General features: G+C 26.9%; 1 protein-coding gene across 1 annotated transcript in view; it reads left to right on the top strand.

The window, feature by feature from the left end:
• The window catches only part of LOC105843168 (testis-expressed protein 11), a 69,134-nt gene that overhangs the window by 10,414 nt on the left and 30,862 nt on the right, over nucleotides 1-27,858 (top strand). The window contains exons 4-13 of the mRNA XM_065792633.1: nucleotides 2,401-2,431; nucleotides 3,313-3,362; nucleotides 3,934-4,047; nucleotides 4,182-4,262; nucleotides 9,137-9,222; nucleotides 10,463-10,508; nucleotides 18,997-19,078; nucleotides 19,747-19,760; nucleotides 19,867-19,948; nucleotides 21,877-21,958. Of these exons, the coding sequence (XP_065648705.1) occupies nucleotides 2,401-2,431; nucleotides 3,313-3,362; nucleotides 3,934-4,047; nucleotides 4,182-4,262; nucleotides 9,137-9,222; nucleotides 10,463-10,508; nucleotides 18,997-19,078; nucleotides 19,747-19,760; nucleotides 19,867-19,948; nucleotides 21,877-21,958 (668 nt within the window). The remainder of the gene's footprint in view (nucleotides 1-2,400; nucleotides 2,432-3,312; nucleotides 3,363-3,933; nucleotides 4,048-4,181; nucleotides 4,263-9,136; nucleotides 9,223-10,462; nucleotides 10,509-18,996; nucleotides 19,079-19,746; nucleotides 19,761-19,866; nucleotides 19,949-21,876; nucleotides 21,959-27,858) is intronic.

Here is a 27,858-nt window from a genome sequence, read left to right on the forward strand (position 1 = left end):
AGCAATTTCTATATTACTGGAAGTGACCTTGTTATTGTTATTTTTGTCTATTAGATGGTGGTGCTTATTAAGAATATTCATTTTATTATTAACATATTTATAAAACTTGCTAATATTATTTCCCTCTACTGGGTTTAATTCAATTTTCGATTGGTAATTAGATAAGATTAGTTTGCAATTCCTGGCCTACTGTTTGTCAGCTGATTTGTTATAAATGGTTTTATTATTTGTCCATTTTTTCCATAATAATACTTTGCGGCTTAAGACTTTTTTAATGTATTTTGGATAGTGATTACTCCTTTTGTTATAATACTTTTTCCTAATAGGTACAAATTCATTAATACTAGTACCAAAAAGTCTTAGAAAAATGCACCAGTAATCCTCAATTGTACAGGCACAAGAAAACTCGAAATTCCAATTTATTTTTGATAAATATAACTCAAGGCTCTTAAAATCAGCATTAGAAAAGTCGTAAAAAAGATTCTGGTTTATTTTCACACTGGTTGAAATTGTTCGTATTTATAGAAAATTGGACTGTGTTATGGTCGCTAGTGCTTAAAGGACACTCAACAGATATATCAGTTATAAGAGAACTGTTATTCGAAAAAACAAGATCAAGAAAATTCATATTGCACGTGGGTTCTTTAACAAATTGGTGCAAACCGAGTTCGTTTACCTAATTTAAGAATATACTATGACACTTTTCGTTTGGTGAGACATAGCTAGGGCAATCCATTTTAGGTAAGTTGAAGTCACCAACAATAATAATCTGCAACACCGAGTAACACAAATTATAAATAATTGAAATCATCAATTCAAGATAAGCAACATCTGTTATTGTATAGAAAGGTGGAAGATAGCAAGTTATTAGACAGAGTTTCTGAGATCCAAAAATCATATCAACACAGATAATATCAATATCAGTATCTGTTTGCTTAATCTGTACTTGTTCTACTTTAATGTCATTTCTACAGTAAATTGCGACTCCTCTGCCAATTTTAATACGATCTTTGCGATAAATTGAGTAATCTTTAGGATATAAAATAGCGTTAGAAAGTTTATTATTGAAAAATGTCTCACACACACAGATTACAGCCGGTTTTGAAGCCTCGGCATTTAAATATACACCTTATTAGAAAAGTTTTAAAATATTTTAGGAACCACCTTAGGACAAAGAATATTTAAAAGATCAAAAAATTAAAATCATACTCATTTAAGAAACATGAAAAAAAATTAAAAATAAGTTGCAGCATTGCTACATTAGTAAACATGGGTTTGTTACAAAATGTAAAAAATTACAAATAAAAATTACAAAACTTTTTTTTGGAGGAAAAAGAAGAATCAGGATCATCATAAGCCCTGAATACCTAGGCAAAGTTAAAGAACTAAAGTTTATTGAAATAGATGGAAATTGACAGGTCTACATTAGTACATTCTGTCAGTTATAGTACTGATGATTTCAATGAAAATTCATTCTTTTTGCAAGAAAAGTCATGTTGTTTGCAGAAAATTTATACTGTTATTTGCAAAAAAAGTCATGTTTTTTGCAAGAAAATTCATACTGTTGTTTTCCAAAAAAATTATTTTTTTTGTAAGAAAATATTTGTACTGCATGCTGGTTAATAAAAATCAGAATATAGGAAACTGAGTGCTTAATCAAATCTTTAAAATAAGAAGACATTATGTTAAATAAGAAGACATAATGTTCAAAGCAATGTTTAAAATGTTTAAAATCTGCGATTTTCACTTAGGCTTTGCTTTGAATATAATGTCTTAAATTTTGATTCCTGGGATTATTTTCCTGATATTATTTTCCTGATATTATTGTGCTTTTGTTGATAGTATTCAGGTTGAGCTCCCAATAAATCTTTGCATGAATTCAGAAAAACTCTGATATAATCATAAACTCTTTGCACGTCTTCAGAAAAACTCATATATTATCAATAAATCTTTGCACATCTTTAGAAAAACTCACATAGGTTTTTTAATTAAACTTAAAACTTTGTTTAATCAGCATACATATCAACTGTTACTCAATCTGTTGTAAGTGCAGCAAAGCTATCCTCAGAGGATGCTTAACAGGTTTATGGACAATAAGACAGACCATAGTAGACTTTAAAGTTAATAATGATTGAGTTTACAAGATTTTCACTTCTTTAAAAGGTATGTTCAAATTAACATCAGTTTATTGTGCTGGTGACTATTTGTTGTTATTATTGTTATTACAGTGAGTAAACATATACAGTGTGATAAGAATAATATACATTCAACCTATTTTTGTAATGTTCTTCCATTTGAGGGTAAAAATATCTTCATTTCACTTAGGAGTCTTATTTATATCATTAAATTTTAAAATTAAATGTTTGTTTACAAATTTTATTAGTTCATTATATGTTTTAGATGGCTTTGAAAGTTGGAAAAGATTGGTTAGGTAAGATTATGCACAAGTATTTTTTTGTTTTTTAAGTTTTTAGTGCATTTAGAAATACATAAAAAATAACAAAATAAGTTTTAAAAATAATAATAGAAGCTATTTTTCTGTAGTTTTGAAAATATTTTAAATCATTTGTGCAAATACATTAATTATTAATTTGTGCAAATACATTAATTATTAATGTATTTGCACAAATATTAATTTACAAACTGAAAATTACAAAACAAAACAATTGCTTCAAACAATTTAACCATTTTTTTTAAACACTCTAGTTTATGGTGTATTGAAAAGTAAAGCATCCTAGAATTCTAGGATGTTGTATAAGGGTTTCTAAAAAGGATTTCTATAATCTATATAGTTTGTCCACACAATTTTTTTCTCTTTTTAATTTTCCCTACTAATCAATAAATATTATGAGTGATTAAGAGTAGAGTAAGGTGATATGTGCAGCATTATTATTATTTTTTTGCACCAATCAAAATTTATTGAGTAAATTAACTAAGTATTTTTAAATGAGTAATTGCAGTCTAGTGTTTAGAATGCTGGCTTCAGAATCAAAATGTCCCAGGTTCAATGCCTGATTTATCCATATTTTAAAGTTTTGTTAAATTTATTAACAAATTAAATATAAATATATTAACTAAGCTATAAAGATGATATAAATATAAATATATTAACTAAGCTATAAAGGAATTTATAATTTAATATGTTCTAGTTATTTTTTACTGCTTTTAAAAATTCGAATCGTTTTGTTTTTGCTAAACTGATTTAAACAACAAGGTTTACACTTTATTCAGAGATTTGTTATTTCACAGTTGTTGTAACTAAATCAAATTATTTTTGTTGCAATTTACTTATTTGCCTAAATTTTTTATTAGATTGTAACAATCTCAATGATGCAGATGCCTGTTTTAAACTTTCTACGGAGGTATTGTTTTTATATTTTAGATCAAGTAACACACAACATGCATTTTTGTAAAGTAACATGTGTTTTATGTGAAGCCACATGTGACACAAGCTTGTGTACCATGTTTATTTTTTTGTTACTTTTTTTTTTTTTGTCTCTTCTCTTAATTTTTAATCTATCTAATTAGTAGTCTAACTATCTAATTAGTAGTCTAATTATCTAATTAGTAGTCTGTAGATAAATTTAAATTTTTTGACTTTTTTAACTTACATTTCTCGAAACTTAAAAGTTTTGTTTTTAATCATTTTAATCCAATTAACACCTAATTTGTAGAAAAGTTTAACTTCTATGAACTGTAGTGTATAGAAATTTTCTAATATGTTTGACTTTTTTACTTACAGAGTTTTTCTAAATATTATATTACAGAGAGTTTTTCTAAATATTACAGAGTTTTTCTAAATGTTATATATCTAAAATTTATAAGTATGTAGTTTATATTACCCTTGACATGATACCTTTAACTATGAATTTCTAGTGATGATATAAACTCTGTTTAATAATTTTTGTGCATTAATTTTGTTTATAAATTTAGTGCTATTTGAAGTTGCATCAACTTTTAAAAGTGAAACAAAGCAATCTGAGTGAAGATAAAATTGATGAAACACACAAAAATATGCTAAAAGTTTTTGCATTTCGAGCTGAAATTGTATGTTAACATTTTTTTTAATATTCACTTTATGAGCATTTTGTTTTAATCATTTAAAACAGTATAACAAATGAAGTCTTCGATTATTGTTATTATATATAAGTTTACACATAAAAGCAAGAAGTTTTTTTTAGGCATTAAATCAGCATCAATATGTTACTGCATTTGAATTTTTTTGCAAAGCCAAAGAGTTGCTTAGTTATGGAAGTGAACAAGTAAGATTTGATAATATATAAGATTTAAAAATTTGTTTCAAGTAGCAAAACTCAGATTTATTTAAAAGTTATAGTAAACAGTTATTTTTTTAATCTTTAAAAAGATTAATTAGATTTATTTAAAAGTAAATATAATATATATATAACATAAATAATATTTAGACAATTTTAACTTCTTTTTAAAAATTGGTAAAAAGAATGAAAAAGTAAACAATTATTTATTGTAAATTTAAATATTTATTTATCTCAGATATTTGCTGTGTGTATATCGGTTTATACGTCTTTTACTTTATATTTTTGCACTATTGATGCTTTTTATCTAAATATGATAGTGTTTTGTCTATGTGTGAGTTTTTTGTGTATGTTAAATAGTCTTGTATATGTGAGAGTGTCTTGTGTATGTTAAATAGTCTTGTGTATGTGACAGTTTCTTGTGTATGAGAAAAACTGCAAAGATACTGCAAATTTACGCAAATGTAGAAAGATGTTTGTTTTTAAGAGATTTGCATTGTTAAAATAGTTAAAGAAATGATTGCAAATAGAAATTTGTTTTGTACAAGTAGTGAAAATGGTAGTGTTAGACTTGACCTGGTATCTGCAATTGTCAAAAATGCGAGCTGGAAAGTTTAGATAATTAAAGTTGTTATTAGAGCCCCATTAAATGATGAAGGGTCTTGAAAAAAAAATCTTTTGATAGTTTTTATCAGCTAACTTTTCAAATTTCAGATGAAGTATCATCTTTATTTTATGGAGCACATTTAAGGGTTACCAACAGTTATTCTTAAAATATGTTGATTTTTTAGAAAGGGCACTGTTTAATAAATATCCACAAATAAAATTTTCCCCATGTAAATTAGGTGGCTTAACTTTCAACAGTTCATTAACAATCTATAAGCTTCAATTCAGTGACCTTTTCCTTTATTAACTGCATAAGTGTATTGGTTGTAGACAATAAATTTCTTCTATAATCACTAATTTTTAGAAAACTACTTAACAAATTTTTAAAATACTTTATCACAAGAGAGCTAATGCTATTTGATTGTATTGATGTTGAGTATTTTTTATCATTGTTATTAGCTTAAAATGAGTAAAGCAATATTTTAAACAAATTCAGAAAAAGTTTTGAAAAAATTCATTTCAAATCGTTGTCACAAATTGACATTACAAAATTGACTTAGGATGCTCTTAAACTAATTTAAGCAGAAATATAAAAATGATCTGTTGAAAGAAAAGCAGGGTATGACAAGGAAGCTTATAGCAAAGAATTTAAAAATAAATATAAAATATAATATAAAAAAATTGTTCACTTTATTAAGAAAAATCTGTCAGTCACAAACAGATCTTGTAAGAAAATTTAAATGCAGTCAATCCTTAATTGGAAAAATAATAAATCTTAAGAATGTAAAGCATATTATAAAAGATGGAAATAACTGAAAATGTCTGTTAAAAATTTTTAATGAGCCGATAATTTTTTTGTTAATTCCCATTAGTTCTGGTAATTTCATTAGTTTTTTATAAAAGAGTTTTTTTAATTACTTCAAAAAATTTCATTTAATCGAAATTTGTTTTAATGCAAAAAAAATTTTGAAACATACAGTTCAATTATTAAACTTAAATTTTGAAAATTTTAGCAAAGATTTTATATAAGCGAAAATTTTATATAGTATTTATATTTTATAGTATTTATATATAAATATAATATAGTATTTATATTTTATATTTTTTATACAAACATTTATACAATTCATATATAAATATAGTACAGTATTTCTATTTTTATATATTTTATATATAAATTTTACGTCACAGCTTTAATAAAAAATTTAAAACATTTTTAAAGTATAGTTTAAAATGTATAATTTAGATTTAAGTAAGTTTTGTTATTAAAAATAAGTGTTTTTTCCTGATAAATTTCAGTTAGTTGGCTTAGTTAGATTTTTTTAAACTTATTTCATTTTCTAAATGTCCTTTTTTTATTATGAAAAGTAAAGCATATTATCTGTATTGTAAAGGTGTTTATGACATTTTTTTATATATTAGTTTCTTTATTGTATGTAAAATGCCAATAAATTGTTCTGTTATTTTGAGTTATTTTGATAAAGAACCAGCTAATAAAGATGGTGAAGTAGTTGTCAACGTAATTTGTAAAAAGTACCAAAATGTTTACAAACTTGCTTAAAGTTCAATATGTAGTATGAGGTACTACTTGAAAAAAACTCATTTTTCTTTGTATAAATTATTAGTTAAAAAAGAATTAAGAAATTCAGATGATCAAAATGACAGAGAGGGAAAAACTCTACAGAGGCGCAAGGTAACTTATCACAAAAATTTTTTCACTGATTTTATTTTAACTAAACAGTTCAATTGAAAAGTTATTTTTTATCTTCATATGAGTCTATTGAAGATTCAATACAAGGTCCAGCAGCAAAAAAAAAAAAAGGGTTATGCAAGAAGTTTCAGCTCGCCCAAGTAGTCCCAGCTCAAAAAATATAGACAAACAGAAGTATTTAAAAATATAGAAAAACAATAGTATTTAAGTCACAAAACAATATTGTTTCTTTACTTTCAAAAGTCAGGAACAAAAACAGCTTAATATCGTTGATCTTAATATCACAAAGTTCTTGGTTCACGAATCTCTACCTTTCATTATAGTTGAATCTCAAGGTTTTAAAGATTTTATTCATAGTTTTTATCCCCATGCTAATATAAAAAGTAGAACAACATTTTCTAAGTACAATTTTTTTTTGTTTTTTTGTTTTAATTTTGATATTTAGGTGCCCCATGAAGACCTAACGGTTTTGTCACAGAGCACCGCAGAAGTGTATTTAACTAGGAAATTCATGCCTCCTTCCTTACCTTGATGCGAAAATATGTCCAGAGTTTGTTTTGAACCTGGAGCATTAAAAACAATGAAACAAAATTTATTTGAATGGGTTAATGTAATTTAGGGTGCCATTGACATCTGCATAAAAATATCTGCTAAAACTCATCAATCATTCTTAACCTGTTAAAAAATTAACAGAATAATAGAAAAGAATGGAATAAACTTGATGGCTTGTTTTTTTAAATAACTTAGTACCTAAGTTTCTATTCATAATATTAAATTAATTGTAGTATAACATGATATTGCTTCTTTTAAGTAATTGCTCCTATCAAAAGGCGATGAAACAGCCACAGTATTATGGTGGAATAGATATTGAAACTGAGACCAGCTCTAGAATCTATTAGAGACTCAGAAGTTATTTTAGAGTTACAAAAATTGTACCTGATGCTAAACACTTTTTTATATTGAATCAACTTTTAAGGATCTTGACAGAATTTAAAAAAATATTTGATATGCTTTAAGCTGATAACATTCCTACAATTCAAAATGTTATAGCAGCATTTTATAACATTACCATGCACCTTACAAATAAAAAAATAAAGATAATAGTTTATTACCAAGCATAAAAGCTTTTATTGAATCCTTGCTTACTAATATTGAAAATAAAGTGCCAAAATGTGGTTCAGAGGATTTCAACAACAAAATTGCACATTTTCTACACCTATATTATCGATGAGTTGTTTTAGAAAAATTTGAAGTAAGTTTAATTATAAATTTCATTATAAAAACCTAAAAAGTATTGCAATATTGTGCTTTTTTTTTAGTGTTTTGAATCATCCAAAGGCAAATAGTGGCCATCTACAACCCCAACCCTGGAAAGGTTATTTCTGTAACAAGCACAGAAGATTTTCATTTCATGGAGCCAATTGATTTTTGTGTTGCTAGTCACATGTCAAATCATTGCAATGGGTGATGTCTTCAATTGGAGAAAAAATGTCCTTTTTTTTTTTTCCCTATGCGGAAGCTTGTCACTAAAACAAACATATATGTTTTAACCTGATGGAAAGATAATTCAAAGGTTCTTCCTATATTGGCTAAAATTTTCAGATTCATATTTTGCATTCCTGCATCAAGTTCTCCATCTGAAAGGGTTTTCAGTTTGTCAGGAAATATTGTAACTTGTAACAGGGAAAACCTTTGCACTGACACAATAAGACAGTTAGTGTTTTGCCATGACAACTTTGAGAATATCAAGGTAAAAAACTGGAAATTGAATGATTCTGTGAATGAAAAAGAAGAAAAGTGATAGCTTTTATAGCATTTTTTACTATGGACAATATGTCTTGGTGTTTTATTATTGTTTTGTTTCCTTTCAAGAATATAAATATTATCTGATTTGCAACTATGTTTATGTGTTTTATTTTTCAATATTACTTTGTTTGCATTCAAAAATTTGTATATCTGTTTTGTTGTCTTTTAATTAACGTCCGTTAACAGAAAATTACCGTTAATAAATTTTAACGTAACAGATTTAATGGAAGTCCCGTTAATTTTTTTTAATGCAATGGAAATTAACGGTTTTTGACGAACTGCCTAACCCCATTCTTAATTTTTACACAGGAGCTTATTGCAAACTTTTCGCCTTTTTATGAAGAAGTAGCTAGAATGGTATACACAAGATGTCATTGAGTTGGTTTCAAAGTATAAAAAATTCTTTAGGTCATTTCATTAATTCTTTTAACAAATCAATCTTCAGGTCATAAAATTGACCTGAAGATTGATTCATTGAAAGTTAATGATCAATTATGTAAAAAATCTTAACGTTTGAAAATTTTAATACATTAAATTTTAATAGAGAGACTATAATTTCCAAGTTGCTTTGATTTTTTAAGTTTGACTCTTGAATAAAGGATTTTATATGAGCTTTATATGTATTTTATATTTATTTGTGCTTGTGTTAGTTTTCTTGATTTTTATCAGACATTGTTTCTGAGTAAGTTCTTAAATGTTATACCTTTTGTATTTGCATTATATTCTTAAATTTTTTTAGGCTTCATTCTTAAGTAGTGTATGTTATAACTTTGGTTTGGATTGTTATCAAAAGGATTTATACAATGAAGCAGAAAGATGGCTTAGGTAGATTTTAAGTATAGACATTGAGTTTCAGTCTTTAAAAGTTGAGTTATTTTGGTTAAATATTATATAAGAAAAAATATTGTTTGTTAACTTCATTAATTAAATATAAACTACATTACTTGAATAAATAATTTATAATAAGTGAGGTTTTAGTTGAAAAGTTTTATTAAAACAGCTGCCGGTTTGTTTTCTTGTTGTTGTTTTTTTTTTTAATTTGTTTTTATGCTGTATCTTTTTTTTTAATTTTATATTTATGAAAAAAAGAAAATCAAATTTTTTTCAATTTAAAGTTAAGTTAAACAACAAAAAATTGATCGCAAATAACATTGCAGTGTTAAAAATTTTTTTGTCAGTATTTAAATCGACTGTTTATTTTTAATTTCCCTCACTCATATTTGGATACGTACTTTATGGAATACCCTTAATGATAATGTATCACCATAACAGTAATTTGTTATTATTTGTCAATTTAAATCATTGTTTAAAGATGATTTATTGGAAAATAATATTAAATTAAAATTATCATTATTACTTATCAATAATTAATACAAACAATGATAAATTATGATAATAATTTATCATTATTTGTATTATTATTGTAAATCATTATTTTATTTTTCAATTATAACGGAACAAATCGAAAAGTTGAATATATTGAAATTAATATGTACTATCATAATCTTAAGAAATATTTTCAAAAGCTTTATTTTTATTTTTTATAAAATTTTAATTCCTAATAATTTCATTCAGAAAACTAATTTTTAGAAATTTATTTATGTTTTTATATAAGTGCCTTTTTTATTTAATTATTTATTTTCAAGGTGAAATTATATTTTTAAACATTTGCTTGTTTTATTTTTAAACATATTTTTTATTTAAATATTTACATTAAAGATGAAGTTATATTTTTAAATTTATTTACCTGTTTTATTTTTAAATTTATTTTTGATTTAATCTAAACCAAACTTTTTAAAAATGGTGTAAACTAATGCACTAGGGATGAGTTGCATGTATACAACTCAAGCAAGGCAAAGTATACAAATGTACTTGAATGAAATTAATGTATCACTTGTTATAACTTTATTATTATAAAAATTATATAAAATTAAATATTTGTTATATTTAATTTTACATAATTTTTAATTTATTTTGTTATCAACTTATTGTTAATTTTATTAGATATTTGGCATAAAGTTAAGTGTTTATGTTATCAACAATATTTAATTATTTTTTTTTATAGAGAAAGCATTTTGATTGGAGTAGTTACAGACAGAGAGAAAAAACAGGTATTCTTTTTTAAATACTATGATCAAAAGTGATTTAAATGGCAAAAAAAAATTAAATGTTTATTGCATTTAATACTAAGGCTTGCTTAAAACATAAAACTCCAAATTTTTTAGTGCTAAATGACAATAACTTTCAAGTCATTAAACATGTTTTTTACCAACAATAATGTCAGTTCAAAATTGGTACCAAGATATTTGATTGCTATTTTGAATCACTTTTGTATGTTTAACATGAGAGTTTAACATGAATAATTTTTGACTAGTACTATCCCAAAATTTTTATCAAAATTGAACTAGAAATTTTCACATTTTGTGGCTTGACACTAGTTGCAGAAAGACATTTTTTTAATGCCACTTAGGCTTGACTAGTACTAATCTCTAAAAAGTAGTTCAGGAAATTTTACAAAAAACTTTATTACACTTCTCAACAAAATTGTGGTACTGTAATAAAATGTTTGTTTTAAAAATAATTTGAGGTCGCTAAATTTGATCACAACCTTATTTTTGAGCTAACACATCAGTAAAAAAGAAAACTTTTTCATTTGTAGGGTGTGCTGGATTCATACAAAATATAAATCCTATGAGTGGGTAAATATGTTTTCAACAGACTTTTGTAATATATATATATTTATCTATTTATCAAATCCTATGAGACAATATCTATTAAGTTGAAAGTGGCATACTATTTGTATTTTATAAATAAAAAAAACAAACTACTATTATATTTTTTTAAAATAAAGTATTTATCTTTTAATAAAAATATATTATTTTTTATATGAAAAAACACCACCATCTACAATTGATCTCAATTTTGCTATGACGCCTTTCATATGCGACTATAAAAAGTTTAAATCAATTTCTTGTAGTTTTAGTTTAATGCGATCAATCAAAACTTGCTCTGTTGAAGCTTGCTAATCTCCCTCGTAAACCTTCTGTGCCAAATGTCCCAAAAAATTTTCAATTGGTCGTGCTTGAGGCACATTTGGTGGATTGGATTCTTTATCAACGTAATAGACATATTGGTCCATCCAATTTAGAGAATCTTTAGAATAATGAGAACTTGCTAAATCTGGCCAAAATAAATAGTTAAAGTCTCCATGATACTTGTGAATAAATGGAAGAAGTCGTTTTTTTAAACATTTATTAATATAGATTGATGAATTGATCGCTACAGCCTTGGAAGTGAGAAACAATGGCGTGGACATACCATGGTCAGATATGGCTTTCCACATTAATATTTTTTTTAGAAATTTCTCTTTTCCTATAAAACGAACACTTTCTGGGCATGTCTTTTTGTTGTTTGTGTAGTATCCAGAATTTCCAGGCATGTTGTCCCATGCAAAACAAAAGTATTTTTCGTCATCGATGACTAGAAGCGATTTTGTGTTATAGAGTTGGTTAACTAGTTTCCTGCTTCTTTTCTTTGCCTTAATTTGTTGTTGTATGGTGTATTTTGGAGTCTTTTCACGTTTCCTATATTTAATATTCATTTTTTTTAACTGACGACCAATTGTCGATTGATTTACACCGAATTTAATACCTATTTTTCTCTGACTCGGACCCCTTTTCGATTGTTCACAATTCTCATTAATTCGGCTTTCTTTTCTCTAGTCCAGGATGTCGGATGACCAGGGTGCTTTTTATCAGAAAACGATAGAACAGTTTCAAGTCTTTTTAGGTTATCATTTATTGTTCTTCGAGCAAATCCTTCCTTTTCAAAATGATTTACGATTTTTTTTTTTTTATATTAGGTTTATTTACAAAAAACATTTTTAGTCGCTTTCGAAAAGATTCTCGTTCAGCTGCATTTAACCTCATTTTAAATAATTGTGTTTCAAATAATAAAGTTTATATTTTATAGAACGTTTATGCCTACGCCTTAAACCACAAAAACTAATTATTATGCTCAAATATTGAAATTAGGATTTGTTCGATAACTTCCGCATCACCCGTTAGCATGGCAATTACACTGATGACTGTTACTTTATTTGTATACAAATGGTCATTTAATCCTCCAAACATTGATAGCTCTTCAAGTGCTGATGGCAAGTATGAAGAGATGATGTTCATGTGCTTTTTCCTACCAATGATTTGAAGAATTATGTCCATTTAAAATGTTGCTTAGTTCTTTAATTCAGTTATGAAAAACTTTGATTGAAGGTCATCTTATGCATGTCGGCTACACCAAATCTAGAAAAGCAGAGATTTACTGCACTAAACTAAAAAACTGTACTGCACTTAGCAAAAAAAAAAAAAAAGATTATATTTAAAAAATGTATTATTAAAAATCATTGTATTTCTGATATGTCCTTCAGCAGAGTATTAGAAGACATACTTACCTATCCAAAAAATTGTTATGAACAACCTGATTAATGAATGACTGAATAAAGATAGCGTTGAGAGCTCCTGTGAAGTTTATGCTGAATCTTCCAATGCAAATGTGATAATGCTCTATAGATCTTGGCTTCCTGCATTAGTTTAGGAGACAACAGCCAAATGTTTCTCAGAATGAAATTAAGGCATGGTGAACTTAAAATGATGTTGCTTGATGTTTTGCTAGGTCTTGCTCTGCTGACACTAGATGTTTGTCAGCGAGATGAACAATTGGTGAGCTAACAGTTTTTACCAGCAATAAGTTACCTATTGAAATCTGTGAGTTGATTCATGATTGCTAGTAATGGACCCAACTGGTTCAACCAAAACTGAAAGATAAAATAACTATTCAGCTGCTAAGCACAAAGAAATACAATATGCTCGATAGGCAAAAAAAGTTATTTCTGAACTTAAAATACAAAAAACAAACAAGTTTACAATAAGTCTGTGATTTTAGTAGCATGTCTGGTTAAGTGTTTCTTGGTCTTGTGGTATTCTAAGCTGGAATTTACTGCATTTAATTTGCTGTGACTCTATGTTATATAGTGCAATGCTGTACTTTCTCTAATACAACATTACTAATATATAGCGTTCTTTGTTTATAAATTATTTATATGGTATAGAATTAAATGAGAGTAAATTGTAGTTAATTATTGTGGTAATAATAGACAAAGCAATTACGATTTTCCGTGCATTTGAAATGCTCAATATCTAATCGTAATCATTTTTTTGAACTTTTTCAAAAGAACAACTTTTTTGAGAACAAACTCCTTTTTATTATTGAAATCAGTGTAAAAAAGTGATGTCTGATGCTAAGCTTTATTATATTATTCCCAGTTTACTAAATTTTATATTGAAGTTAGGCTCTAGAGACTTTTGGTAAAATTTCAATTAATATTAGTTAACAAACCTAAGTCATGCATCCTATTTTTAATTCATTGGTCTGATCATAGTACTTCTCCTGATGATAAGGCAGAACTTTTCTTCAAATTTGACTCTTGATAATTATGGCCATAGTCTATTCTAGTTAAATAAGCCATTGTAAGACATCCAAATTACTTTGACTTCCATTGCTAAAATTATTTCCTAATTAAAATCTTCTATGGGTTGTGATGACCTGACAACATTTCTGTCATAGTGTTACAAAGTGTTCTTCAGGACTTTCTAAATTCTATCAAAACTATTTGATATGTGCTTGACTGAATCTTGTTTTCCTGCATGTTGGAAAATGGCATCTGTAGTTCCAATTTTTAAAAATTCTGGAGAACACTCTGACCCATTCAACTATTGACAGATCTGTGTTCTTTCTATATTTAACAAGGTCTTTGAATATTTGATCAACAAATTTCTAACATTCCATCTTGAGTCTAATAACTTACTGTCTGATAATCAATACGGTTTTGATCTTCTTGTTCTATGCTGACTTTCTAACCGCTGTAACTAAAAGAGTCTATCCTGCATTTGATCGAGGTAAGGGTTATTGCTCTTGACATATCAAAAGGTTTAGCAAGTTAGTCTTCTCCATAAGCTTGCTTCATATGGTGTATCTAGGAACGTTTTTGAGATTATTAAATCATTTCTTTCTAGCCTCAATATTTAAGTCATTCTCGAAAGCCAACATTTGTCTTGATTTCCAGTAACTTCAAGGCTCTTTCCCTACTCCTGTATTGTATCTTATCTATTTTAATGATCTTCTTGTGAATATTTTATTTAAAGTGGCTTTGTTTGGTTCCAACTCAACTTTATATTTGTCTTGACAAGAAGTATTCTCTTTTTTGATCACTTAGAACAGGCAGATGATTTTGAATCTGATTTATTTTTTTAACAGCTTGGGGCTTGCTGTGACTTAGGAGTTTTAGCTCTAAAAAAACTCAGTTATTTACTGAAAACTACTATTGCAATACTGTCAACATTCTTATCGTCGGGGATAGTGCAAACCCGGGTAACTAGCATTGGATAATACAGCGTATCTGACAAATGTAGCCAATTTGAGATTTCTTGGGCAATGCATGCAGGATTCTTATCCGCATCCAACTATATTGAGCTTACTTTTATTTGACCTATAGAATGCAGGTTATTGCCCAAGGCTGAAAGGGCTAATACAAGGCGAAGTATAACAAAATTCTATTATTTAAAATTAAATAACAACAAAATGAGAGTATTTTTAAAGATGTTTTTAGGAATGTTGGGTATTAAAGATTGGACAGTTAGGTACTGGCTTGGAGAAAAGTCTAATAGGGATGCAACAACAAGACGTAATGATACTGCATGGCCATGCCATTCATTGAAAGAGTTGGTATAAATATTTTTAAGAGCCATGCCTAAATTGCCTTCTCACTACTGCAGAAAGGAAAGTAAAAAATTATATCTAGAACCTATAATACAGTCTAAACGTGAGCTCTATCGTATATATGTTAAAAATGCTACAAAAAATGGACAGAAAGTGGCTTCCAGAAAACTATTTGTAGATGTTTTTAAAGATGAAAACATAGCTTTGTTTCAACCAAAGAAAGATGCATGCGATCTATGTTGTTCATATAAAACAGGAAATATTACAGAGCAAGAATATCAACTACATGTATCACGGAAAGATTTAGCTAGAAAGGAAAAAGCTTAAGACAAAATAGCTGCAAAAAATGGTACAATTCATGTTATCACTGCTGATTTACAAGAAGTGAAATTATGTCCATACTTGACAGCCAGTGCATTGTATCAAAACAAAACTGATGGTTCATAATTTTACAATATACAATCTTGGCACTAATAAAGTGAAGTGTTATTGGTTTGATGAAACAACAACTGATTTAAAGGCATCAACTTACGCTTCATTTTTTGTTGATTATTTAAATAAAATCATTGATGAATCCCCAAAAGATGTCACAATTTTTACTGATGGATGTACATCAGAAAATAGAAATGCCATTGTTTTGAACGCACTTCTGCAATTGGCAATGCAAAAAAAAGTAGTCATCACACAAAAATTTTTTAAAAAACGGCAATGGTAGACCATACATTTTTTAAAGATTACAGTATTAAAAGCTACCTTATTTATGATACAATCCGTTCTGGAAGAGGTACTGGAGCAAAATGTGTGGTTGATATCAGAGTTCTAAAATACATACCCAATGGTACAATAGATTTCAAACTAAGTTATGATGATCAATTTAAACAATTACCACAAAGACCAAAAAGAGTTCAACCAGTGATTCCGCCACAACTCTTTACTGAAAGATTGCCAATCTCAAAATCAAAATATGATCATTTACAACAGTTAAAAAGTGTTATACCCAAGGATTGCCATGAATTTTATGGCAACCTTACAAAAATTTTCTTTTATTCTAAATTTAATTTTAAACTATAACTACGATGGCAGTTGTTATTTTTTGAGTTGTTGAAATAGTTCTTTTTTGATGTTTTTTGTAGTTATAATGTTAATGAGTAACATTTTTCTTAATTTATAATCATAAAGATTTATTTTTAAAGTCATAAAGATATATTTTTGTTAGATTGCTGAAAATGTTCTTTTATTGTTACATGTTTATTTCGTGATATTATTCCTAAAACTTGCTCTACTGTACCTAATAAGGTAATAAAAAAGGCTGTACAGGCTGAGTAAAATGTAAGAATAAAGCAAACTGTTATTGAAATATTGTTATACTATCAATGTTTATATTTTGAAGAGATTTCGGAATATGTATATATATTTTTTCTTTTTTAATTAAGCATGTATGATGTAAGGCTTAAAACAGATATTACAATTCATGTTATCATTTGATTATTATATATTTATTATTTCGTTATAATATTACTAGTTTGATTTCAATACCGCATAACTTACTCTCTGGAGTACTATTGTGATGAATTTGTGGTTAAATCAAATCCGCATAAGTGTTCTAGCAACTAAATTATTAACTAAAACACCTAATGGCTATTATTGATATTACAAAGAACATTAATAAAACTCTTTATGCCAAAATGAGCCCAAAAACTGTTTAAATAAAAAAGAAATACAGTTTTAACCTTCTACTGTAAAACTATCTGCAATGCAGATAGCGCTCCCTCCTGTAGTAAATTCACGGATTTGCACTATCCCCGATGTTATATTAACAAATGGCAACTTTCTCACTGAGCCCTCTTCTTTACGTCTACTTGGATTATCGTTCACTACACTTGGATTATCATTCTCATTGAAACCATATATAAATTCAATTGAAAATTTGGTTGCTTTTTTTTATAGTACTTGCCATTATTTTGCTCCTTATTCCATTCTCTATGAATCTTTATAAATCTCTTATTCATTCCCTGTATGGAATACTATTATCATATTTGGGTTGCTTCTTCTAATGATGCTTTTTCTCTTACAGACAAATTGAAATACACTTTGTAAACGTAGTTGGATCTGCTCTATCTGCCAAGCTTATGCCACTCATGGTCATAATGTTGCATCTCTTTTCTACAAATACTATCATGGTCACTAAATAATTGAGCTATCATCTCTTGTTCCATCTTGTTCCAGTGGTTGTTTACAGCTTTGTTGGTAGTGAATCAGTTAAAAAAAAGATTTAATTGTTTTGTTTGTTTTATTTGAGTTGGAATGCCTCAAATACATGGCCTGGGGATCCTGATAAGTTCCAGAATTTCACAATAGCTGCCAACATTCTAGACAGAAAATTGTGGGTATCCTTGTTGCAGAGGTCCGCTCCAGCATGTGTAACACATTTGTTGTTTTGTTTGAATATAGCAGTTAATGACTGCCAGAAGTAGACTGTTGACTGCCAATGAATTGCATCTTATTTTTCAGATTGACTAGAACCCATTTCCTAGGATCAAGTTTACAGTCTACATCTCTAAAAGAGCTTTTCTTTTGTAGAGGTGACTAGGCTAGCAGCTTGCCATGTCCATTTTAAACTAGCTTTTTTCAGCTAGCACACTCATTTATTTATGCAATGGCTTGGCTTGAAGTGTATAATATTTATATGGAAGCAATATCAAACAAGTAAATACTGCAACAGGTTAGAGATCTCAGTAAATAAATCAAATTTTACTTGTTATGTTGATGTTGAAGTATTCTTAGCATCGGGTATTTTAGGTAATTTTGATGAAGAAAGATTTTATAGTGTTACTCATTAAAACAAAGTCTGATCTGTTAGCATTGGTTGCAAAATGTTGAGTAGGACTGCACACCATACAATCAACACTTGTTGTATTAAGGTTTTGCAACTAAACTTGGTAGTAGCCATAATAAGTGTCTATATAAGTCAATTCTTAGTGTTATCAAACTATTTTAAATTTTTTTTCTGTAACTAGTGTTTAGTCTAGTTATAAAATATTTTCTGTGACTAGGGTCTAATCTCTTACTATTTATAAATTGTTATTCAAAAGTAGAGATGTGCTTGGTACCCGGATTGGTCCTGTTTTTCGAAAACTATTTAAAATTTCATGGTGTACATAAAACTGCCCATTTTTTGATGTACTCAAATGTGTGCAACTTTTACAAGGTAGACTAACCTGTTTATACAAAATGATCATGGGTATCTCTTTTATAGATTATAAAAAGCATTTAGTTTTATAACTTATTTTAAGTTATTATTTTAAGATGGCAGTATTTAATTGAATAGCAAATCTTTTACTTTTATAATTGCTCTCATAGTATTAATATTTGTAGGAAACTGTACATAGCCCATAGCCCATAGCAACATAGCCCTTATTTTGTTTTATATTGTTATGTATATATTTTGTTTCATATTTTGTAAATACTATGTAAAAGAAAACTATAACTCTTGCATTGAAGCTGATTGTTGCATCAAGTTTTTTCCAGTTTCTTAGCAAATTGTATCAAGTGAACTATAATGTTGAAAAAAGTTAAAAAACAGTATCTTAAAAATTTTTGTAGCACAGTTAATCAAGTTGCAGAAATAAAAGTTGAGATGCACAAGGGCCTTTGTAAAATTCGCAAATTCTTTGTAATATTCAGCTCAAATGTTTGTATTATATAAGATCTTATCTGTTTATATTTTTAAATTGTCCTAACTTTATGCCTACTAATAGTTCTATTAATACTATATTTTAATAACTATATTGTAGATAATAGTAATAATATGAAAGTAAATTTTAGGTGGTAGCTGAGCAGTTGTTAGTCATGGTGTATTTAGCAATGGGTGGAGTTGAAAACTTTAAAAAAGGATTAGTTGTGATAGGTATTTTTATGATTAATGTTGTCGTGTTATTTTTGTGATTTTATGTTGTTGTTGTGTTATTTTTGTAATAATATGTTGCTGGCATGTTGTTTTTGTAATGTTATGTTGTTGTCGTGTTATTTTTGTGACCCTATGTTGGTGTGTGTTATTGTTATTACTTAATATATTGTTTAAAAACAAAAAAATTTTTATACAATTTTAAAGTTTTCATCATTTTTTGACTAAAATAATTTGGAGCAACTGTTTTACAAACTTGTCTTTTTGAAGAATTAGTAACGCATGTTTATGTTAACTGTAAATTATATGAATAAAATAATTGTATTGTAGTTATCTTATTTTGTAAGTTAACTTTAAACATTGTTTTAAATTATTTTTTTTTTTAAGTTATAGCTGCCTAGAAAAAAAAACTGATTTGTAAAAATGATGAGTTATAAATTAATTATTGATAAATACTTATCGTATTGCATGGTTTATATTTATTTGATTATTTTATTTTGGGTGGTTAATATTTTTAAAGCTATTTTTTTTTACGTGAATAATTACAAAATAATGAATATACTTTTTCTTAAATAAGTAATTACATAATAATGAATATATTTATGGCTGAATGTATCATGGTTATTATTGTTAATTTACTATCATTTTTTAAAATTTGTATTTTTTTTTAGGGTCATCACTTAAGGTATTATTTGATTTTTTTGAAGCAAAAAAAAAGATTGTAAATTCATTTAATACTTTTTTTTTCAATGTGTAATATTAAATAGTTATAGTTTTTTTTTTAATAATAGAATAGGTCATGTGTGAAAACCATTTTTTTGAAAGTGAAGTTATTATTGAGCTTGAGTGAATCAGATGACATAATATTGGAAGGTATGTTGTTAAAATTATTGTTTTTATTGTTTGTTGTTTTAATTTATTTTTTTTTAATTTAGTTTCAAGTCTTCTAATTATTTTCTTAGCATTTTTAAGCATTTTTAAATAAATAATTAATTTAAAAGTTATTGATAAAAATGAATAATTTTGCTATAAAAATAAGATATTTTTTGAAATATTTTTTTTTTAAGAAAAGAAAAATTGCTTTTGTACTAAAGTATGCAAGTAGTAAAAAAATTAAATTTACTTGAATATTCAAGTCCTTATTTTTTGTATTACAAATTAATACAGAAAATAAGGACTTTAATATTGAAACAAATTTAAGAAAAGTTGTTAAAACAAGCTTTTTCAATCATTAAAATGATTGAAAAAGCTTGTTTTAACAACAAAGCTCTTCTTTATTGACTATAAAAGATTTTTCTTTTTTAATGATATTTTTATTTGTTGTTCTTATAAACTTTATTACTTTACTTTATTTAATATTTTTTATATATTTCAACAGATTAAATCAAAAGTCTTTGGTACAGCATAATGTATATTGACAGAGGGTTTAGATTTAGGCACTCTTTTAATTAAAAGAAGAATTTTTTGTTCAAATTGTCAATTTTATTAAAAAATTGAAGAAAAAGTCTTGATTTTTTATTTTTAACTCTGCTGTAGAAAAATTAAACCAAACCCAGCAAGCTTATATGTATATATATAGTTCTATAAATTGTTGCATTTGAGAGTGCAGAGGGTAAAAAATGATTCTTTTGACAACAAATGCGTCACTTTTAATTTCTTTTGACTTTCATCCAACATTTCCGTGTTGTCATCAAGTTAAAACCATTAATTTAATTGGAATTTAATCACTTTTAAAAAAAACTGCAAAAACGCAAATTTAATTGACCAGAATGTTTTTAAAAACATTCTGAATGTTTTTAATAATACAAACTGTTCTTATTTTTATTTTTTTTAATAAAATGTTTTTATTTTTATTTTTTTATTGTAAATCAAGCACGTAGTGTTGAGTGCTGCATTGACTATCTTATAGCCTGCTGCTACAAGGAAGTGCTGCTACATCAACTATCTTATAGCCTGACTCGCAAGGGAGTGCTGCTACATCAACTGAGGGTTTTGTTGGGGCAGGCAATCTATCAAGTAATAAAAAAAAAATTTCGGTCGTGCATTTTTTTTTTTTTTTGTGTCATCAAAATACGGAAAAACTTTCTGACAACCAGTTAGGAGATATATATATATATTTATGTATGCATCTATCTCTTTCTCTCTCTCTATATATATACATGTATAAATATATTTATATATATATATATATAAATATATATATATATATATATATATATAATATATATATATATATATATATATATATATATATATATATATATATATATATATATATCTTATACTGCTGATTTAGGTGAGGAGTGTGATGTCATACTGAAATAGCCTACTGCCGTGGGCATGAGTACATACATCAACTGACAAATAGTCTGACTCGCAGTGGAGTGCTGCTACATCGACTGAGGGTTTGAGATAGGGCAGCAATCTTTTCATTCAATATTCTTTGTATGTATATACATATATGTATATATATATGTATATATATATACATATACATATATATATATATGTATATATATATATATATATACATATATACATATATATATATATGTATATATAATATATATACATATATATATATATATATTTATATATTTATATATATATATTTATATATATATTTATATATATATATATATATATATATATATATATATAATATATATATATATAATATAATATATATATATATATATATATATATATATATATATATATATATATATATACACATACATACAGGTGTTTAAATAAAATTTTATAATTTTTTAAATTCTTTTTTTGTTTTTACATTGCAGCACTCATGGAGATGACAAATGAGTTAATGTGTGACATTGATCTTGTGCTTCAATGTGTGAGTTTGTTTTCTGAAAAGAAAAGGTTTGTTTTTTTAATAAAAAAATCAAAATTTTTAAACTAAAACAGTTTAAAACAATTTTTTAATATTATTTGAATATTAATCAATAGATTAATGTTAATTAATAGATTTAACTCAAAATTTATAAAAAATGGCAAAGAAGAAGTTGCATCTATAGTTCCTCAAAAAATAAATGTTTTTTAATAAATAGACAGAAGTCTAACAAAAATAGTTAGAATGATATACTTTTCTCCATTTTGACCGCCAGGATAAAAGTCGTGTTACTCAAACAAGTTATGGTTTAATTTAACACTAAAGATGGTAGAAGTTGTTTCTAATTGTTTTTAAAATCAAATTCACCATTGCACAAATCAAATTCACCATTGCTTTTTTTTAATTTTTGTTGGCTATTTTAAAAGACTAAAATAATAGTCAGAACTAGAAGCTACTCTGATCCGTATAAGAGCATGGACAACTAACTGTCAGATATGTTGTCAAGTAAAAAAGTTTTTAGTTGGTTGCCTTTTTTCCTTTTGCCTCAAAAGTGGGAAAAACGATTTGTCTATCATCATTTTTGGCTCTGAAATTACAATTTAAAAAAATAAGCTTTTAATGGGTTTTTTTTTCTTTATTTTAAAATTTCTTTTTTTAACCTTAAATATAATAATATAGTCAAACAAATATAAAGTTTGATTCCTTCCGTTAAAAAAAAACACACACATTAGGTTATTCTACTTCCTCCAAAAAGCTGCTAAAAGTTTATCACTATGCTCTGAATGTCCTTTCTTTCTTTTATATCTAGACCAAGTTAGTTTGAACTTGGCATGTATTGCTTCACCACATTGTTCAGCATATCTTCCTAAGCTGCATTTATGATACTTGACAATTGAACTACATGGCACAAAATGATATGAATTAATCAAGTCAAATTTAATTTTTTACCAAAGATTAAAGCTAGTTCTAGTGAAGAGATAAATGAATTTTTTAACTTAGAAATTGATTCCTTAAATCTGGTTTCTAAATTGTTACCAAAGCAAGCATCTTTAACAGATCTTAATTTTTAAGGCATTCAACAAAAGGAGTGAGATGACAATAAGTGTTTTTAATGACAAGCTCTAGTTCATCAAGATGTTTAATGGTAGCATTTGAGTTGTTGCCATTGCAACCCCTTTCTTAGTAACCTATTTAAAGAATATTTTTTCATTTCAACCACTCATTAAAACCAGGCCATAAATCTAATAAAAGAATTCCTAGTATTGAAACAAATCCTGAAGTGCAATTTTGGTGGAGCTACAAGGCACTGTGTTAAGGTTATGGGATTCTCTTCTTGGAAGATAATACTGGGATTTATTACATTCTTTTATTACATCTTTCACAAACAGTTTGTTAAATCTGCAACATATTTGGAGTACCAAAAATCCAAGCTTTCCAGAGATCTCAATTTTCCTGACTCTGTTGTTGATAGTCCCTCACACCAAAGACATGCTGCCAAGCCAGCATGAGATAATAAACCAAATACTGAATTAGTACATTTTAAATCAAAGGCTAGAGTTAATTGAACATTCTGCAAGTTTAGTTTTTTTAGAATAAGATAAAAATTTTAATTTGATTCTGGAACGTCTTCTGTGATTCTAAATATCTGGCATCTTTGAACTCCGCTATTTAAAAACCAATCAGAGTTTTGTTCAGGATCAAATATATTTACAATAACTTTCAATAATGATCCCCCTAAGTCTAAATAAATTTGTAGAAGAGTATTAAATGGATCCATTTTCTGCTGTTCTACTATATTTAAAATAAAATTTGATGTGTCTCAGACAAATACAACATCTTAGCAAATAAACATATTTATCTGGTCCCAAGAACTCAATCTAAATAACAAATAATATTTTAAAGAAATGTTTTTTTGTTAGTATTTTTTATTATGTAGTATTATATATATTAAGTTATAGATAAACTTTGTTTATCTATAAATTTAATTAGTCAATACTTTATATACAACAGTTTTTATTTAATAATAACTATATTTAACTTTATTTACTCAATACTTAATATACTCCATTACCTTTTCAACTTCATAAAATCTGGAGATTGATTCTTCAATTTCATTAAGTGATTCAAAGAGATTGGTGTACCAACCTTTATAGTGAGTGGTTTTCCTCCTGTTGATATATAAAAGTTGGATCCATATGCCTTTTTTTTTCAGTTTCCATTTTCCTTTTAAGTATTCCTGCTGCAACCTGTTCAGCTTGAAGACAACCAAGATCAAAAGCTAGGCTTGTTAGATTAGAAACAGCAGTTTCTTTACCACACAGGTGCAGTATCCCTGCTTCTATGCTTGAAAAACAGTTTGAACATAAAATCCTTTTAGTTTTGGTTTCTGGGTAAGATTCATTTTAAACATTCATCCTGTCAGTCTTCTTTGTTGGATCAATCTTGAAAATATAATTTATATAAATATTAAAGCATTCATTTAAACATGTAGGTTCATTATAACTAGGAATTAAACTCATTTCATGTATGTTCTTAAAAGCCATTATTATTCCAAAAAACAGATAAATAAAACTTAAATTTGTTAAAAGTAGAAACAAAATAAAAGTTCTTAGATTTAGTTTTATAAATATAAATTGCACAACTATGTTTTAAAAAATAATAACAAAAAAAAAAATAATATAAATAACTTTATTAAAAAAAATGAATTAAATATATATTTCTTCACCTTAGAAATATTCTCTTCCCAAGCCATTTTTAAATTTTTTCCAGTCTTGAGCATATACAGATTTCTGCGACAACTAAGACAAACTTTTGTTGGAAAATCTTCTTATAGTTTTTAATATCCATAAAACACATATAATCTAATCAACTCTTCCACTGTGCTGTTTACATAATGTAGAGATTTTGTATTTATTCCAAATAGCTCCCAACAACAACAACAAACTTGTTGTAGACATTGCATATAATATATAGCATATGTAGACATTGCATGCAATATATAGTATATATGATATACATTAAATAAATACATAAAATAATCAAATATAAATATAAAAAGTCATTTTTTTTTTTAAAAAATGTTAAAAAAACATTTGAGATAAAATAAAAAATAGAACTTTGCTACAGCTTACGAAAGAGAAAATCCTAGTTTAAGATTAAAGTAACATAGGACGTGAATACTCGGGCTGAAATTTTATAGTTGGGACGGCCTTGTTTGGGACACTTGGTACTTAATTGCACGGGAGAGGGGTGTTTGAGAATGGTGCAAATAGTAAACTTTAAAAATGGCAATTTATTTAGTGTTATTGTCATAGATTTAAATATAAATTTAAATGTTAAATGGTCAAAACGTTTTTTTTTCTTAAATAAATCTTTAGATTTAAATAATATATTTTTCATATTCTGTAAAAATATATTTTTCATATTCTGTAAAAAATTATTAAAAAAATAAAGATGGGGTCTGAAAAATACATAAAAATATATAAAATTACCTAAAAAAAGAAGAAAAAAAATGTGATACAGTCTTTTTGATTTTCAAAGCAACTGTTGACTGAACTTCTATAGTGTTAAGTGCTGTATTAAATCATAATTTGGTTGAGTGACACAACTTTTAACCTGGTGGTCTAAATGGGGAACAGTGGATATTATGTTACGTTCTCGATAAGAATAGACATTAATAGTTAGATTTAGATCATATTTCCTCTCAAATCAGCATTAGTTAAAGAAGCAAATTTTGGTTCTCTAGACAAAAAAAGGAGAAAAGAGAAGCACAGAAAATAAAAGCAATAGAAAATTGGAAATCAAGAAATTTGTTGTCAGAATACCATTTAGTTTCCTATATGGCAGATAAGTTAAATCCAGCAGAAAAAGAACTGGAATTGTTTAAGCTACAGCTGAAGCATTAAGTCACAACTAGATAAAATATCTTAAAAATCACAGCAAGCAGATCAGGAAGGTTGTTTTTTTTCCGCTCTCAAGAGCACTTTCCCCTTCACACCAGAGACATGCATACTTGCTGTTATGACTGCTTAAATTAAATAAAGAGTTGCCACATTTTAGATCAGGTGCTATTGAATATTTTACATCACTCAGAGCTAGTGGTTTCAATAATTTGCTAAGATTACCATTATGCTCTGAAACATCTTTAACTAAAGCTAAAATCAACGATTTTTTTTACAAAACAATCATCAAGACTTTCTGAAGTAGTATGTTTACATAGTGGATCAAAAACATTTATAATGCATTTAAGAAAACTCTGTCCACCATCATCAGCAATAAGGGTTCAAACCTCTTTCATTAATCATACAAAGAATTGAATCAAAAGTATTTTTTACAAATACCAAACTGCGACTTATCTCTCCATCCCCTGAAATGAATGATTCAGTTTTGACATCATAAAAATCTGAAAATACATTATGCAGCTCCTTTATCTGAGTTGATATATTAGGTTCTAACATTTTCTTCCCTAAATTTTGTCACATATGTTTACAAAGTAGGTTAGTCTTTCTTTTACTCAGGTTTGGAGTATTAGAGATTTCCATTATAGTTTCTGGAGATAACTTTTTAATGGATGCTCTGCTACATTTATTATCAGGTGTGCCAACAACAACAAGAAGATTGTTTCCAAAGGTTTTTAAAGGAAACTCGTCTCCAGGTTTAATTTTGTCTCTTTTCATTTTTATTTTGAGAATCCCAGAAGCAACTTGCTCACTGGATGCATTTCCGAGACCTTCAGCCAACATAATTAGGTTTTTTACAGCTTCACTCTTACAGCAAAAGTGAGAAATTCCTTTGCCTAAATAGAAATTTAAATTAGGAAAAACTCTGATATTATTGTATTGGTAAAACATTTAAAAATGAAACACTAATATTTAATAAGTCTATCATAGACTATGCATTGACTAGCATTGACTAGCATAGACTTTATGCTAAATTTAATTTTTTTTTTTTAAATAGTTAAAGAAATAGTTTATTAACTAAAATATTATATAAGTTATACAGTATCTTTAATTTGTTTAAGGAAATCATACCTATTTTAGAAAAGCAAGAAGGACATATCTTTTTAACAATTTTATCAACAATATTTTGGTTATTTGTTGTGATCTGTTCAGATATTTCACTAATATCAGATGATCTTCTGAGTTTTTGTCTGTTAATTTAAGATATTTTCTCAATCCAATCATTTAATTTCGATGTTTCAATGCATATAAATTTGTTTTGCAAGAATTACAAATGTTTTTTTGAACAACACTCTTTTTCTACATCATATTCTCTCCAAAATAAATTCTGAATATGAAGTTGTTAGGAATTGAATATGAAGTTGTTAGGAATTACTTTAATAAGTTTATGAGTTTTGATGAACCTAGTTCGTTTCTTTTGAAACATGCTGCAGAAGGTTTTATTATTCCAATTATCCATATTTTCAAATTAAGTTTTGACATTAGATGTGTCCCGTACCATTGGTCTGTTGCAAATATTTTACCAATCTTTAAAGGGGTATCAAAATATGACCCAGAAAACTATAGACCAGTATCCTTAGCAACTGTGATTTGTAAAATGTTTGAAAAGCTTATTTGAGACACAATTCAGAAACATTTAGTTTCAAATAGTCTTAATTCTGAGGAGCAAACTGGTTTCGTTCCGAACAAATCACGCACAACAAATCTGATTGAGACAATTGACACCATTACATGTGAAACTGCAAAGGGTAAACCGTTATGCGTAATATATCTTAACTTTGTAAAAGCTTTTGATAATAGTCTCAGAGTGGGTATCTGTTATTAGTGGCATTTCTCAGGGTTATGTTTTGGGTCCTACAATTTGCTAAAAGTTTTACTGAACACATTTAAAATGTATGCTAATGGTAACAAAATAATGGCCAAAGAAGATTCCTTTGATAAACAAGCAGAAATACAAACTGACCTTGGCA

The sequence above is a fragment of the Hydra vulgaris genome, chromosome 03 (genome assembly GCF_038396675.1).
Source record: "Hydra vulgaris chromosome 03, alternate assembly HydraT2T_AEP".
In the NCBI taxonomy this organism is placed as follows: domain Eukaryota; kingdom Metazoa; phylum Cnidaria; class Hydrozoa; order Anthoathecata; family Hydridae; genus Hydra; species Hydra vulgaris.